This window comes from Melanotaenia boesemani, chromosome 4 (assembly GCF_017639745.1).
Source record: "Melanotaenia boesemani isolate fMelBoe1 chromosome 4, fMelBoe1.pri, whole genome shotgun sequence".
Taxonomy (NCBI): domain Eukaryota; kingdom Metazoa; phylum Chordata; class Actinopteri; order Atheriniformes; family Melanotaeniidae; genus Melanotaenia; species Melanotaenia boesemani.
In genome coordinates, this window is record NC_055685.1 from 20824195 (window position 1) to 20840395 (window position 16201).

The 16201-nt window shown below is 38.2% G+C and overlaps 1 protein-coding gene across 9 annotated transcripts; it reads left to right on the plus strand.

Annotated features, from left to right (window-relative positions):
* The first annotated feature begins 861 nt into the window (after positions 1-861).
* On the plus strand, positions 862-14289 carry arfip1 (ADP-ribosylation factor interacting protein 1 (arfaptin 1)). 9 transcript variants are annotated; one of them, XM_041982890.1, is made up of 11 exons: positions 863-967; positions 1045-1136; positions 2656-3002; positions 6962-7063; positions 8379-8490; positions 9066-9167; positions 10024-10136; positions 10466-10687; positions 11562-11719; positions 11949-12123; positions 12220-14289. In XM_041982890.1, exons 3-11 carry the CDS (start codon positions 2658-2660, stop codon positions 12373-12375), a joined length of 1485 nt encoding a protein of 494 aa, XP_041838824.1. In that variant the 5' UTR covers positions 863-967; positions 1045-1136; positions 2656-2657; the 3' UTR covers positions 12376-14289. The 9 variants fall into 9 exon arrangements, with proteins under 9 accessions (XP_041838823.1, XP_041838825.1, XP_041838827.1 ...); XM_041982889.1 differs by having other exon boundaries at positions 862-1136; XM_041982891.1 differs by having other exon boundaries at positions 862-1136; positions 8382-8490.
* The last annotated feature ends 1912 nt before the right edge of the window (positions 14290-16201 follow it).

Genomic DNA, 16201 nt, shown 5'->3' on the forward strand with positions numbered 1-16201 from the left:
CAAGGAAAATTTAAGATGACAAATATCACCCTCTTTATATATGTAACAAGTTTAACCTTGCACTGCAAAAGACGGCGACCTGTCCAGGGTGTACTCTGTCTCTCGCCTCTTTCCATTTCTTAAAAGACTTTAGTGAATGCTGGCCCAGCCGTTCCTGAACCATCCTAATTATGCTTACTAAGACTGCTTGGAGACCTCTCACAATGAACTGAGCCCCTCCATAATATAGCCTTTTCTCTTAAGTCTTGCATCTGTTCCGCTATTGCATAGTAATAAATTTGTGAATTTCTCTCCAATAGTATGTCATTTTCTTTCCCTGTTCCTTTCTGCAAATGTTGACTCTGAAACTGCATGTTTCTGAAAGGCTTTTCTTTCCTACTGTTGTCAAGTTCTTATTTGGAGGGAAACGTCTTTTTGTCTAAATGTTACCCCAGATTACATTTTGCTATGAATTGGCACAGGGTAAATAAAACATAAATTAATAAAAAAAAAAAAAACTGAAATACAAAACTTTTACATGTCATATTCACACACATAGAGTACTTTTATTGTTAATATACTGAGTGCTGTCAAACTATCACACACAGTCATACTACAACGTGGGCTTCAGTGGGAGTTAATAGGGAATAACTGAACAGTTAATCACTCATTAAATTTCAAGGTACACTAAAGCTGGTTTGACCAGCTAATCTTTTAGTTTTACTTTTTGGTATTAGTGCATAGCTTGCCGCAGCAATCCATGTAGTTGACACTCCAGATCAGAAGGGGGCGGTAATGTATTCGAATGCTGTTTATCAACCGTAAATAAAAGCGACGAGAAGCTAAAATGCATGTAGTATATTTCAACGGCAGGGAGAGCACTCGTCCAGCAGATGGTACAGTTTGCATCAGGCGATTATCCATGGGCCATCATTGACGTTGAATCAGTCTTTCCGGGTCCAGATATCACGTCTGGCGTGCTTGTCAGGTATTTAGGATCGCTGATGAGAAACCAATAATATATCCGCACCACGTTTGCATTAACAGCTGCGGCATTACCTTTAGTGGGAACGGCTGCTGTGGCACAGTGCTGGATTTCAGTGAACTACGGAAACGGCTAACATCACAGCTAAGTAGTTAGCCGCATCCGCAAGCAGGTAACGTTTCCAAGTTTTGACCATCATAATTTCTTTGTGGATATGGACCATGTATATGACAAAATAATCTGATGTTCTTTTTATCCGTTTGGTTGTTTTTCACTGGCAGCAACACAAGTGCTGATGTAAAAGTTTTCCATTTGTTCTTTTAGGCGTTGACTGCTGTTCAGCTACCATAAGCTAAACGTCAAGGGGTTGGAGGCTTTCACGTTAATTCAAATTAGTGGGCAGCTCTAAGCTAGCTGACCTTAAGGATTGGTTGGTTGTGTTCAAAACTCATCATGCTGTTTTAACATTAACCATGCAATTAACGTAGTTTGAGAATGTGCCCAGAGTTTGTTTCTATTTTTTAATCACCTTTGGCTACCCTACAAGATCACGTGACTATGCTGCAACAGGTAATCTACTCAACCTTGCCAAACGTCAAGTGTCTGTTCCGGTTGAGGCTGCATACAGGAAAATAGCGATTGCTACAAGAACCGGCGGACTAAGTATTTTATTAAATTATTATTAAAGTAAATAATCTATAATGTGTCTGCAAAAGCGTGTGAACATCACGGATTAGTAGTTAAGTGGAAGGTGAAATTAGAGTCAGGTGTTTGTGTCAATAAATTCAAAAGTTATTCAGTGTTATAGGTGGTGTTTACATGAAAGATTTTATTTACATATGGGTAAATAGAGGGGGAATGTTGGGCCACTTGTTTCTGCAAGAGTCAGATCACTGCACCCTTGCCATGTTTCTACATATTTTGGTTGAGATCTGGTGGTTGTGAAGGCCAGTTACATCAAATACAACATCTTTGCTTTCATTAAGCCTTTCAGCGAGTCATAGTATGGTTGATAGAATTATTGGAACCCTGGATGAGACTGTAGATAAAAGATGGATGTTGCAACCTTGATGCCGCTCATTTTTATTTTGCATTTTTAAACTGTTAGAGACTAACTGTTGAGACTATCCAAGCCACAGCATAGCAGCCATCTGTGGTAATGCACTTTTAGATCAAGCACCATATGTTTTAAGTCCACACTTTATGCATAGTCTTGGAAGAGACCACTCCAGTCCAGATGAAAATGTTTAACCGTAAGATACAAGTGATAAGTCAGAACAACTTTGTGCTGATGTAGCGTGAGTGACCCTTCAGCAAAATGGGACAAGCAGACCCAATTCATAGCATAGCAAAGCCACTAGATCTATCTTTGTCTGGGTTGTTATTTCATTTTTTTTTCACCCATCTGTAGTCAAGAAATTTTAGATCTTCATCCCCTTTACTGGTGTTACCAATGCAAGTACTTTATTTATATATCATGAACTAAAGTTACAAAATGGAAAAACAAATTAAGTTTTTCCCCATCCATGTGTTTAAAAATAGTCTGAACGGGAGTCCTAAAATACCTCATAAACAGCAGGAAAGAGAATTTATCTTTTGCTGAAGTCATTTATGTGACTTCAGTGTGTAAAACTAAGCAGTCAGCCAGCTTTATAGGACATTTTCATCCCTTCCTCTTTGTCTGTTTTCAGGTATGTCTGAAGTTAGTCTTGAGGCTGAGTCGGCGAAGGCCTCAGCAGAGGACCCTCAGAAGGATTGTGAGGCGGCTGAGGAGAGTTTGAGTAAGGATGTGAAACAGGAGAGTGCAGATAATAGCAATGGAGGAGAGAACAAAGCTGATGTGCTGTACGATGTTAATATTGACAGCGATGAAGAAAATGCAGAATCCAGTAGTAAAGATGTTCAGGAAAAGAATGAGGGCACTCATAATGAGAATAGGCTGTCTGACAGTGTAGACAGTAGAGGACAGGAGGCAAAACACCACGTTGAAACAACTGAAACACCTGAGGAAAGTGGAGATTTTCACTTGGAAACAAAGGTGATGTTTAACTTCACTTTGAACAATCAGCTTGCTCTAGCACTTCCTCACTGTGTCCTTGCTTATGTTCCTTTTTTTTCTTGATTTACTGTGGTGGCGGTGGTGCTGGTGGTGGCGGTCTCTTTGCTACATTGCCATAGTTACAGGTCAAATTTCATTGTGGATTTTGATGAGAAATGATGCATATGATCTTGAGTTATAATGCGACTCCTGTTTCTCTCTTATGTCTTTTTATGTGTCCGTTGTTGTGCTTCAGCGTCAATATGTGGGGAAAAACTAGCTTTCTGTCATGTGTGCTGGGAGGCATTCTTTCTAAATAGCAATGTGGATCAAGGCTTCAGCATCTTCTGTCTTTCTGGCTTCCTGCAAAGTACCATTCTGCTGTTTATTTGTATATAAGAAAATGAGAAAGTGCTTTTGTTTATTTGTTTGTTTTCACTGCTTTCAGTAAATATTCACTCCTGCACAAGTTTGTATGATACAAAAGTGACACAATTCTTTCCAGTTTGTAAGTTTGGTGTGCATACAGCTCTTGAACTCTACACGTGTCAGTCACATGGCTGGGTAAGTAGCAGATTTGGACTCCTGACTGCTCATTCTCAGGCAGGCCCTTTCTTGTGTTTCTGGAATGTCTGACTCCTCAGGCTGTTGATTCTCATTCAGTTTCAAGCTCATTGCTGACATTGTGTCTTATATCATTATCTTAGTCACCTTTTCCCCCCCACCCTTGTTTAGCAACCCTAACTTCTGCACAGTTGCCAGAGAATTTTCAGGACAGGTTTTGCTTCTAGTCTGTCTCCTAACCTTTTTTTTTAGTTTAAGCTCAACATTGTGCAACCTGATAGTGTCACGTTCCTCTGCAGCTTGAGTGGCAACATTTGTGTTTCCTCATTTCTGATGCTGGAAATTGGACAGTAAGCTTATTGTTGTTGTCCGTTCATCCCTCCCATTGGGTGCTGGCTTCAGTTCAGAGTACTAAACTGTAGGGAATCTATACCTTGTTCCTTCCCATGGCTGATTAATTTGCAGCCACTTAACTATTGTTTGTACCCCAGTAGGTTAACACTGTTTAGCAAGCTGTCTTGCACATTGTTTGCCAGTGGTGGCTCTGAGACCCCATTATCGCCTGTAGATCGTTGGCTTAATTAGACCCAGCACCATGGGGCCTCGTAATGTAAAAAGACTCTTGCATAAGGATGCACGTATAGCTACTGTTAAACTTGAGTGAAACGGAAAAGGGTACAACGGTGCTTGTCAGCTGATTTTTATAATAATCTTTGCACATTTTATTTTTTTTTTTAGTTGTAATCAGAAATATGCTTTTTTAGCAGACATTGTCTTAAACCTGATGTCAGAGTGGACTGTCAGGTATGCCCTAGTCTCATCTGCAGTAGGTGGATAGATAGGTAGAGCCGTGCATATCTGTGTCGCCTGCCTGCATGCGGGTGTCCTGTGGCCTTTAAATATTTATGCATCTATCACATGATGCAATGGTCAAAGAATTCTTTATTGTGCGTGCTAACTTGGAATAACTTTAAAATGCTTGCCCTATGCACTGAATATGTAGTTTTCACGATGTCAGTTATGAATTACAGCCAAAAAGAAAAATTACTATTACTTCCACCATCTGCACACATACAAACTAGCTTGTTGATATCAAGCATCCCTTTGAGACACCTAAATGAATCCTATGTAAAGCTGTAGTAGCTTAATGCTAAAGTCAAACCTAGCATATTTTTTCCCAAATTTAGTATCTTCAGAATATTTTGGAGATGTTCTGCCATTCTTTAGAGGCGGTTTCTTTTAGCTGGTCATTATTGAAAAGGGTTTATTTCAGACAGGCGTCATACCTGGCCACCTCCCCCAACAGTGTTTGTTGGATCATCACACTGAAATATGTGTCTTCTGCTAAGCTTATAAAACTGGGATTTGTCAGAGGATTCTGGTACATCCGCTGGTATAGTGCCACTTTATACTCTCTTGTCCCATAACATCACACTTTCTTCTTTCTATTTCAGTATGTTAATGCTGGCCAAGTTCATAACAAACATGCAGGATCCCATCTGGACAAAATATGTATGCAAGGCTTTCTTTTTATAATCTTAGTCACCAAGTTTTAGGTTGAAAAGGAAAGGAGCTTTTCTTTTTTACTGAATGCTGTCCATACAGGTGGGTGTTATTGAGCCCCTTTTGTGGTCTGAGCCATCACAGGGACCTGAGCTGAGCCATGGATTTGCACCCAAACAAGGACAGATTAGAAGTTAAGAGATTTCTGGTGTTTACAGGTCATTTATAGCCATCTTCATGCAAGTGGGTTAATGTAACCTCGTGGATGCACCCGATTTTATTGGTGTTCACAGGTGTGTCAGGATCACACCCGCATGCACTTTTGGTGCATCAAATTTATGCTTTTGACCTTGTATTTTGTTACGTTGTTTAATATGAAGCCTTTCTGAAGTGTTTGTTTTTGATCGTAAAAGGGAAATACACAAAGGTGACTGTGAATCATTTGACATTTAAGGGATATTTCACTCTGTCTACTTACCTCTGTTCTTCAAAGCGTGTATTTCAATGGGTCTTTTCTAAAATTGCCCACATTTTCATTTAAAACTCGAACCGTCTGCTCATACTGTTCCATTTCTAAAGCAGCATATCCCAATATAAGTCAGCTTTTTGTGTTTAGCCATTGTTTTATTTATACATAACCATTACATCAAGTCCTTGTACCTACAGACACAAATACTAAATGACAGAAGTAAATGCGCTCCCCGTAATATATTTATAACGTAAATCTATTAACAAACTCACTGTTTTACTTTCATAGTAAAACCACTTAACAGTGTACAAGACTGAGAGATCCTGTTACCTGACGATCTGGTGGTGGTTTGCATTATTTAGATTGTGGTCAAGGTATTGAAGTGCATGATCTCAGTAAGAAATTTAGATTTACTGTTTACTGTTTTTTTTTTCTTCTTTTTCTACAGCTTTACATAAACACACCCTGGTAAAATAGCTTCCTGAATGTCATTCTGATTAGGTCACTGTCCCAGTTTCCAAGTCCACAGTGATTAGTTCATAAAACTATGCAGGCACTAACACAGCTCTTTCTTCATCTTACAGCTACAGACTGACACTTATAAATGCAGAGAAAGACCAGAAGAGTGAACAGGCAGGAGATTAATTTTATTGATTTATGTTAATGCCTTTTTTTGCATTTATTTGTGTAGCACATATTTAAAATTAGACCACAACTTAGAGCAGTGATAAACTGTCCTGCACATGGGGGGCAAAGATGGCTGATGTTGCATGAAACCTGAGGCCTTGCAGAGGTGATGTGGCCACAAAAGACTTGGTATTGTCTGAATCATCACTGTTTGCATGCATGTGTAATGCATAAAGGGGGATTTTGATTTAAACATTTACTCCATCCACAAATATAATGTAGCTGTGAACAGAAAGTTATATGTAAATATCCATTTTGTTTATCCTGTTAAATAAATGTCATGCCCCTTTGTTTAATAAACAGATGCTGTAATGTAAAGTATAGAAATGTTCACAATTGTTGTCTGTTGTTGCATAAAAGGTTCATATCCTGTTTAAGATTTCAATTATTTGCAAATTGTTTGCATTGTCTACAAAGTCAGTTAAAGAAATGTCAGCATGAGAAGATGAGCCGTGACAGTCTAGATCACTCCAGTAATGGTTTTAGGCATTTTAACTTAAAATAATAAGTTGGCATTTCATAATGTTTGGAGTAAAGTAAAGCTCCTCAAATTATGTTTGTTTTATACCTGATTTGGTTTGAATATTTAGGATGACGGGTGTTACAACCTGTTGTTATTGCCCGTATACCTGGCTGTGCCAGTGTCCACAAGATGGCAGCCCACAGTAGTCATCTATCCTACTTCCCCTTTTTTTACTCTCTCTTCAAAGCAATAATATTTCCTTCATAATTACAGGTGACTGCAATGACTGAAGAGTCCCACAGAAGCTCAGCTGCTGAGATCCCGGTCACCAGCAATGGAGACCTGGATCAGAACCCTGAGACAGTATTCCAGAGGGTAAGATCTTGATCAGAAGCTTTTGGGAGCAACTCTTTGTACCCAATCCTAGTTCCTCCTGTTGGCCCTTCCTCTCAGTTTTGCAGAAATAAAATGGACCATTTCTTTTCGAGGAGTAGTGGTCTTCTAGCCCATCCAACAGGGGTTTGGAAGCCAATCAGATGACTGGATTACCACTACTGCTTGACCCCTAAAAGAAATGGGGAGGAATTGTACTGAAACTATCTGAAAAAGGTGTATTCTTGTGCTGATTACCAGTAATGTCCATTTCTATTATTTAAAATGAAGTCATTTGTTGAATATTGGCCCAAACTGAGCTGTTGGGAAATATTTTCAGTTTGCTTCTTTTGTTTGACCAAGTACACAAACTCCCTGCTGTATCTGGTAAAGCAAATCGTCAAATCTGCACATTTAAGAAGCCAGAGCCAGCAAATGTGCATCTCTGGTTGGGGAAAAAAGAAAATAAACCAAACCTCTAATTGGCTGCTTAACAAATTGAAGCTCTAAAGACACAATTTCCTTTGCGAGGGAGCAAATCAATCAGTCCAGAAGAGTGCCTTCTGCAGTCATTTTTTTGATGCGCCCTCTCTGTTGTCAGTCTGACTGAGCTGGCAGTGCTTCCATGCTGACCAGCTGAAGGCTCAGATATACCTTTCACACTGCTCTGCTCAGTTCCCTTAAATGCATGGCCCTGTGTTTTTAACATTCAGAACAGAAATATGTGCAGCTTGGTTGAATTTGTGTTTTAATTTTGCTCTTCGGTGGGAAATGCAGAATATTAAGTGGATAATGATCGGCTTTGTGACTGAGTAATTTTCACTTGTACTACTTACTAGTTATAAGTTTTGCTGCTTGTTCCTGTCATGAAATTGGTTTTTATTAGCTCCAACTGGCCTAATATATTTTTCAACCTGTTAGTATTTGATCAACAGGTTGCTTCAGCTCTGAGGGTTTTAGCGTTTAGGTTTTTGGAAGACTGCAGATGGATCTCTCTGTTATAAAAGTTATAAAATGCATTTCATACACTCAGGCTGTGGGGCTGCAGCCATCAACATCTGTGGAACTTCAGAAGGTTTAATCCTGTGAAAAAACATAGTTCAGGCTCTCATTTATAAAATGGACTTAGTGCAAGTATAACTTATAGCTTTCAAGCAGTGGGTTTTATTTTTGTTTCTTTATTTGATCCCCATTAGCTGCATCTCATTGGTGCTGCTAATTTATCTTTGAGTTTTAACAAAATTAAATTTAGATTAAACCTTATGTGTCCCTTCTACACAGATAATTTAGCTCTTAGCACTTTTTTTCCTTTTGTCAGCAGGACTCCAAGCCCACTACCCCCGGTTCCCTACACCTTTCAGAGTCTTGTGTCATCTCCAGCAACTTTGCTTCAACAGCAGAGGGCATCATTGAATCAGGACCATACAAAGGTGAGCTATTCTCTCCCCTTTCCTATTTTCTTTGTGTAATTTATGTGTATATTGTTTCCTCAGTGCTGAGTTTTGTAAAGCATCAGCTTATCAGAGTCTTATCAGACCTTTTCAGCTTTCTACAGTATTTGTTGTCCCAGTTTCTCTGTGCACGTGTTCTCTGTTTTCTACCTTTTGGTTTTTAATCTCTCTGTGGAAGGTACAAATTTGAATTTGTAAAGCCGAACACCCATTTGAATTTAATGAGTTTGCTCTGATCTCCAGGTTGTAACCCTCCTTTCCTTTTCATAATCATGTTTTTGTTAACAGATGCAAATAAAACATCTCCTTGTAGAGCAGAGAGCTGTTGTGACCTGTTGAACTCAGTGTTGCCATGGCTATTTTCCATTTTATTCTCGCTGGTTGAGGGAGGTCTTTGTTCATTAGAACATTCACCCTGCAACATTTTGGAGAGCCCCTGTAAAAGAGGAATAAAAGAAGAAATATAAAGATCTGAAATTAACATAAATAGAAAAATTCCCCCTTATGCTTGTGTGGCAGGATAACATACTCTGATAACTGTGAATATCCTCCAGGGTCAGCAAGCCTGCCCACATCTCCTGTGACACCTGTAGCTCCAAGCTCAGCTGTTGCTAGCCGCCTGGCTCGCTCCTCCAGTGAAAGTCAGACTGACAAAGGTACCGGGAGCAGTGCTACAGCAATCAGACAACTCTTCGTCACAACCCTTTGTGCACCAAATTAACCACAATCTATTGGTTCTTCACCTGTTACTTACCTGCACCTTCCTCCTACAGGCTGCGCCTCATTCAGAATCAAACCTCTTCTCCCTTTTTGTCTTTGGACTCTCCAGACTTTTCTTCCCTGTAAATAGTGAGCTAGCTGATTTTATCCTTTGCTCTGGCTGTTCGTAAAGATGTACTTACTCCTTACAGTTGTTATCCTGAGCTCTGGGTATGATGGTTTCTGATGCAACTTCCATTTGCTTGGCTTGGAAAGAAAATCTTTTATCCTGCAGAAGTTGGCATCTGTAGACTGTTATGGGAGCATTGAAACTGTCATAATGTAGAAAAGCTGATAAGATAAAAACAGAATTATGTTAATAAAGCATGTTATTAGGTAAATCATATTATAGAAATGCATGCTTTTAAACATAAACTGTGTTCTGTTACTGGTGGGGAAACAATCAAAAACTAGCAAGTTGAGCTTCCAACACTGATGGAAGTTTTTATGACCAACTTCTTCACAACAGCAAAAACTTCCAAGAGCAGTGGAGTAAAATTTGAGCCCATATAGCCATATAGCTTGACTTGTCTGACTTTTTCTACATTGTGTGGTGCAGAGCTCCATTAATTTCAGCAGTTTTTCCCTTAATAAATTTCACTTTTTTTGCCAACACAATCTAATCTTTTATCTTTTTGAGTACTTTAAAATCCCAATTGCTGAATTGTACCTTCTGACTTTTTTCACCAGTTTCCTATCCTTCAAGTCGAACTACTCAGTAACCTACTAAGTGAATGACTTTTAATTGTCCAGGCACAATGAACGATCAGCCAAAGAGTGGAGCAGTGGTCCTATCAGATGACTTAAAGAACCCAGCCATGGAAAAACTGGACCTAGTGAGAAAGTGGAGCATCAGCACATATAAAGTAAACCTTACTGTCCTTGATTTGTTTTCATGTCCCTCCTCTTCCTTAAGCTTTAGTCCAACTCTTTATCATCTCTCATTTAATCAAGATGTTGGCAGAGAAGTGAAACAGACTAAAAATGATTCATATCCTCTCTTACTTTAAACATTTTATTTTGATCCCCTCCGTTTCATCAGATTATATTTTTCACAGTCTCTCTGCTCAAGTTTTTTTTATTGTCTGTACACAGTAGAGACTCCCAGCAGTCATTGCTAATATTTCTTCTTCAATGGATTTTAAATCTTTGTCCGTATGTGAGCATGTGTTATTGAGGATGTTGTCTTCCACAGTGTACCAGACAGATCCTGTCTGAGAAGCTGGGTCGGGGCTCAAGGACCGTGGACCTGGAGCTGGAGTCGCAAATCGAATTGCTCCGTGACAACAAGAGAAAGTACCAGAGTGTGATCAAGCTGGCCCAAACGCTGGCCAATCAGCTGTCCCAAATAATGCAGACACAGAGGCAGCTAGGAGATGCATTTGCCGACCTCAGCCTCAAGTCACCAGAACTCCATGTGAGTGTTTATATTCAGGTCTCCAGAAATCAAACAGGCTCAATGTCAATAAATTTTAAATATCAAAGCAAGAGCTGAGAGTTGGATATTGGTAATTATTGGGGTTTTTCCTTGCATAACAAGGCTACACAAAAACTACCAAGGCAAAGTGAATTGAACTTGTTGCAGAGTTAGTAAAAGGAAAAAAGAGCAAATTAAAACGGGTAAACTTTTGCTTAAAATCAACATTTGTAAAGGATGTAGCCTAAGATTTCACATTATGCTCAGCCTCACTCAAGTATATATCGTTTCCAATTATTCTGGTAACAAACTGAGCACATCTGTCATTAAATAACTCCCCCTGTGCTTCTTGTAACATCTTCCTAGATCAGATCTAGAAACATACATGCATCACTTCTCAACGCAGCACAAACCTTAACTGCTGCAGTGCTTTGACTGATTACCGTCACTAGCAGACTGAAGCCTTTGATGCTGCATTAATTATGTGAAAATGACATTTCTGAAGCATTACATCAACGTGCACTGAATTCAGTGGTTTAAAGTTTTCATGCGGCAAAGCCTAGTTTAATATTTAAGATGCTCCACTTCCTCTTGATTAAATTCCATTACTGATATTCTTCCAGGTTTTCTATGACAAATTCACATTTATTTAATTAATTTTAAATGAGTGAACAAACATGGTAAGCTTTTCAAACGAAGAATGAAAATACTTTCTCCTCCTGCAGCTAGTTTAGTAGTTAGCGAGTACAATTTATTTATTTATTTATTTTTTTTAGGCTCCTGTCTTAATTTGAGTTTTTAAAGTTTAAATGAGAACCCTGCATGTCCCTCATTGTTTTTGTTTGTTTGTTTTTTTTGTTTATTTTTTTTGTAGGAGGAGTTTGGCTATAATGCTGACACTCAAAAGCTTTTATCCAAAAATGGAGAGACACTGCTGGCTGCCATCAACTTCTTCATCTCTAGTGTAAACACTCTTGTGGACAAAACAATTGAAGATACCATGATTAACATCAAACAGTATGAAGTTGCCAGGTAATGTGTTGGTGTGTTTTTCTTCTAACTTAGCATGAAATCTCATAATCTTCAAGAGTTTAATTTATCTTCAGTCTGTGAGTCTCAGTTGGATTGTTTTTTGTCAGGATCTCCACAGAAACTTAACGACTAGTATTATCTGTATTAACGGGTCCGCTGCTATGTGTCTGTTCCATCATGTAATGATGCATATATGTTTCATATTTGTATCTATGTTTGTATATTTTAGGGTTGAGTTTGATGCGTATCGAACTGATTTGGAGGAGCTGAATCTGGGGCCACGTGATGGCAGCACAATGCCAAAAATTGAGCAATGCCAGGAGCAATTCCAGATCCACCGTGAGAAGTATGAGCGGATGAGGAACGATGTGTCGGTGAAGCTGAAGTTCCTGGAAGAGAACAAGGTTGGCCGGTGGCTACATCTGCTCTACACATCACTGATAACAAGACAGATTTAATGCTCTGTGTTAATCAACTTTTTTTTTTTCCTGCTCCCACAGGTGAAGGTGTTGCACAATCAGCTCATCCTGTTCCACAATGCCATCGCTGCTTACTATGCTGGGAACCAGCAGCAGCTGGAACAGACGCTCAAGCAGTTCCACATCAAATTGAAAATGCCAGGTGGGGACAGTCCATCTTGGCTGGAAGAGCATTAAACACTCCTTTCTTTTTTTTTTTGAGACATTGTCAGCTCAGTTTGACATGAAATGTCAGATGCTACAGAAACTACAGGAACCTCCTTCCTCCTTTAACTGTACTGTCAATCCTTTTCAGACTTCAAAAACTATAAATCTATTAACAATATTTGCAGAAAAAAAATTCCTTTTTGATGTTTTCTCTTAATTCCTTTCAAATAATAAGAAATGCACTTTTCTACTGTTTGACAGATCTTTGGAAAGAAACGTGCTGCAGTAAACTCCTTTTGACACTCTAAATAGCCTTTTGTATTTCAGCATTTGAATGTTGTATCTCAGCACAGGAGACCTGTTGGCTTTGTAATGGCAGCTATAAAATCAGAAATACTGCCATGTTGCTCACAATCTTTACAATACTCTTCTCAGCTGATGAAGACAGGGATGAATGCTTTAAATCTAATCAGTTGTTTGTTTGTTTTTTTTTACCTTTTTTTTCATGAATTAATTTAACACCCATTTTGATAAATGGGACTAAATTTATTTCAGAATTAAATTAAATTCAGAATAATACAAATTGGTGACTTTCAATAGCACACTCTAACTTATGTGGTAGTTTATGTGATATTTTGGGGAGTACTCTTTCTTTGCTTTTACTTGGATTTAAATGAGATAATCTGTTCTGCTTTACTCAGTGTACAGCTACAACCAAGGGAAACGATGGGGAAGTGGTAGCCAGGTTCTCTCCAACACCTGACATATTAAAAATAAGTGGACTGAATGAATCTGCCTATTCATACCTCTTGATCTCAGTTATTCAAAAGCCAAAGTGTACAAAATCAAGTTGTGGTTTTCAGAAAGTTATGTGGTTTTGGGCAGAGCCAGACCTTCTTCCCTTTTGAGTTCTGACTTTATGCTGAGCTGCTTTAAACTGACTTCTGATTCCAACCTGTTGTAAACAGATATATACAAAAGGGGTTGTACGTTCTCTGAGTCTAGCAAAGCCAAAATATTTCCCCCCAAAATTATTTATTTAAATTTCTTTTTTTTTTTTTTTTTTTTTTTTTTTTGCTTGTACACATTCTGGCTGAATAGGTAAAAAAGGGGTTGATTCTCTTCAAAATACCAGAACGATGGACCAGCCTTATGTCACTAAATGTGCCTTGAATTTGTTCTTCTCTTCCCCTCTCCACACTCTCATGACCAATTTTTCGGGGCCAACTCTCGATTTAGAAGAGAAAGGACCAAACAATCACATACACTCTGAGGTAGTACAGATCAAGCCTGTACAACTTTATATGTTGAAGCACACCACAAAAACAAAAATAACTCCATTAACTTAAAAACAAAAACTCAATTTCGAGACAAGCTGTATTCAAAGATATTTATCCATACTGCACTCATGCACGTTTATGCATTTGAGACTACAGAAGCATTGTAAGACCTGTGTATGTAAGGTGTAAACCAAAATACTATTAACTTGTGAAAATCTGGTTTGTATAGACCAGCATCCTCTCTTTGGCTGCTAACGGTTTACTTCATTGGGCTGTATAAAAGTGTATTTTTCAAAGAGGAATTCTGTGTCTGCTGGTCTATCTATCCAGCTGTCATTTCCTCATTTAGTGGATTCATTATTTTCTCATGGCTCTATATAGAAGTTTGAAAGTGTGAATCTTGTACAACATTATATTGTGTCCTTAAAATAGATGGATACTCATATATATATATATTTGTAATCTATATATTTTAATGTTAGATTGACCAGTGCTGCCATTTGGCTTTGTTTTGCTGAAGACTTGCAGATTAATATGCTAGTACTCCTATGTACTAGTGGATATCTACCTTTTCTAATAATGAAACATTAACAAATGTTGAGTTAAAAGGATTCAAAATGTTGTGTAACCTATTTGGGGAAAATAAAACTATCTCTTTCTGTAACCGTGTTGAGTTTTGTTTCATTAACAATAAAGTCACCAGTGGGATTCAAGGGGGTAAGAAAAACAAGGCTATTCAGAGCGCTGTTGTACATGACATAGAGTTAAAAGCAAAATGGATGCAGACAATTTCCTTGACTGCTTGTAACATGCCCTTTGAGAATGTTTTCTTTAGTTACCTGCCCCATCCTGTGTTTTGTTAACTTACTCCTCTTCCGACAGAAGGCCCATTATAAGTTGTTGACACATGGATTCAAACTGCTGTAGATGGCCAGAGGACTTGGAGCCATTTCACTTGAACTTGTCTGCGTGTACTTAACTCCAGGTGCTTTCAGGTTCCCCTTTACCTTTTCAGAAGCCCACCACACCCACAGACACATTTGACAGGATTTGGTTAATCCCCAGGAAAGTTTTAACAGTGCTGATTGTGGGTTTAGTGACATGTTTTATCTTGAAGCTTATTGTCAAATCAGATGTGGCCTGTTGGAGCTCCACACTGAAACAAATGCCTTGAAAAATAAAATCAGATCAATATTGGTGGAAATGAAACGTTTAAACTGTAATGGCACCCTGAAGAAAAAGAGTCTAAATGCCTGTTTATTGAAAGTGTTTTTTTTTTAGCAAGGATAACTAAAACAACCTACAAAAAAAAAGTCCTAACCACTAATGTTACTGCCCAGTGCATCCTTCAAGAAGGCAATAATTCATAAATCAGTGCAACTTTTTAACTTAAACTAGAACAAGGACAAATAAAACTGTAGAGATCTTACATTTAAGAATGTAAATATTTATAGACTAAGGTTAGCCACCATTGAAGAATGTGGAAGGAAGCATATGCATCACTGTGTTGCATCACTTCTTCTTTACACTAAGCTGTAAGTGTTCATCATCGATATATCATCTGGAGCCCAATTGCCTCCAGAACCTTTAATACAGAGCGCCATGCATTAAATACAGAATATTGTTTTGCATTGTCTTATTGAATTCATTGAGAGTGGTCATGATGGCAGCATTTGTCACTGCAAAACCTGCATAAAATCTTTAGGACTAATGGAGACCTTCATCCATTTGTAAATTATCCGTGCTGTGTGCAATAATGCATTGCTACACCATGACAGACTTGGTTAAGTTATTAACCAGCTGACTAGAAGTTTAATAACCTCTTCTGCTGGAAGAGGTGGCAGATGTGATTTTGAAAAATAATTCAGAAATAATTTTATTATTAGATTACAGGCCAGTTTTCCACTTCATCTCAGTCTGGGCCCAGAGAAGGAGGCAGCATTTCTGAAACCTGTTTGCATGTGTTATTTTTTTTTAGGCAAGGCACATTTAAAAGGCCCATGTATTGTTTCATCAATGTTCTATTTTATTCTCAAATTTATGATGGTGTCATGAGGCTCATCTTTCCCATCTTGCCTCTAGACGCCTCCATTTCCCACCATCATATCGGAGAAATAACTGTTGTATAGGGCTTGTATGTCGTGTATGCGTTAATTGCATTAAAAATAATTACATAGTTAATTACATAATTAATTATGTATTACCGCCGTTAACACATTATTTTTGACAGCACATTTTGTTGCACAATTTAAGTCAAAGTCTTTAACAGATTGATACAGGTTTAATTTATTTGCATTTTGTGTATTCTAACCTTTTAAAAGTGGGTTTATTTTTGTAAGAATCTGAATTATATTTTATACAAAATGTCTCTGTTTTTATAACAAATGACTTACAGCATAGCCTACCCATCAAAAATAAAGTCGGGTATGTAGATGTGTTGCATAAAATGGGGAAAATTTCAATAAAATAGTATAAACTTAATGAATAGAATTTTACAACTACAAATGTACCTGCTTTACACCTGAGTCACCGCATCACAACTCGCAGCCTTGAGATTGCACCAGCGGTCACAAGCT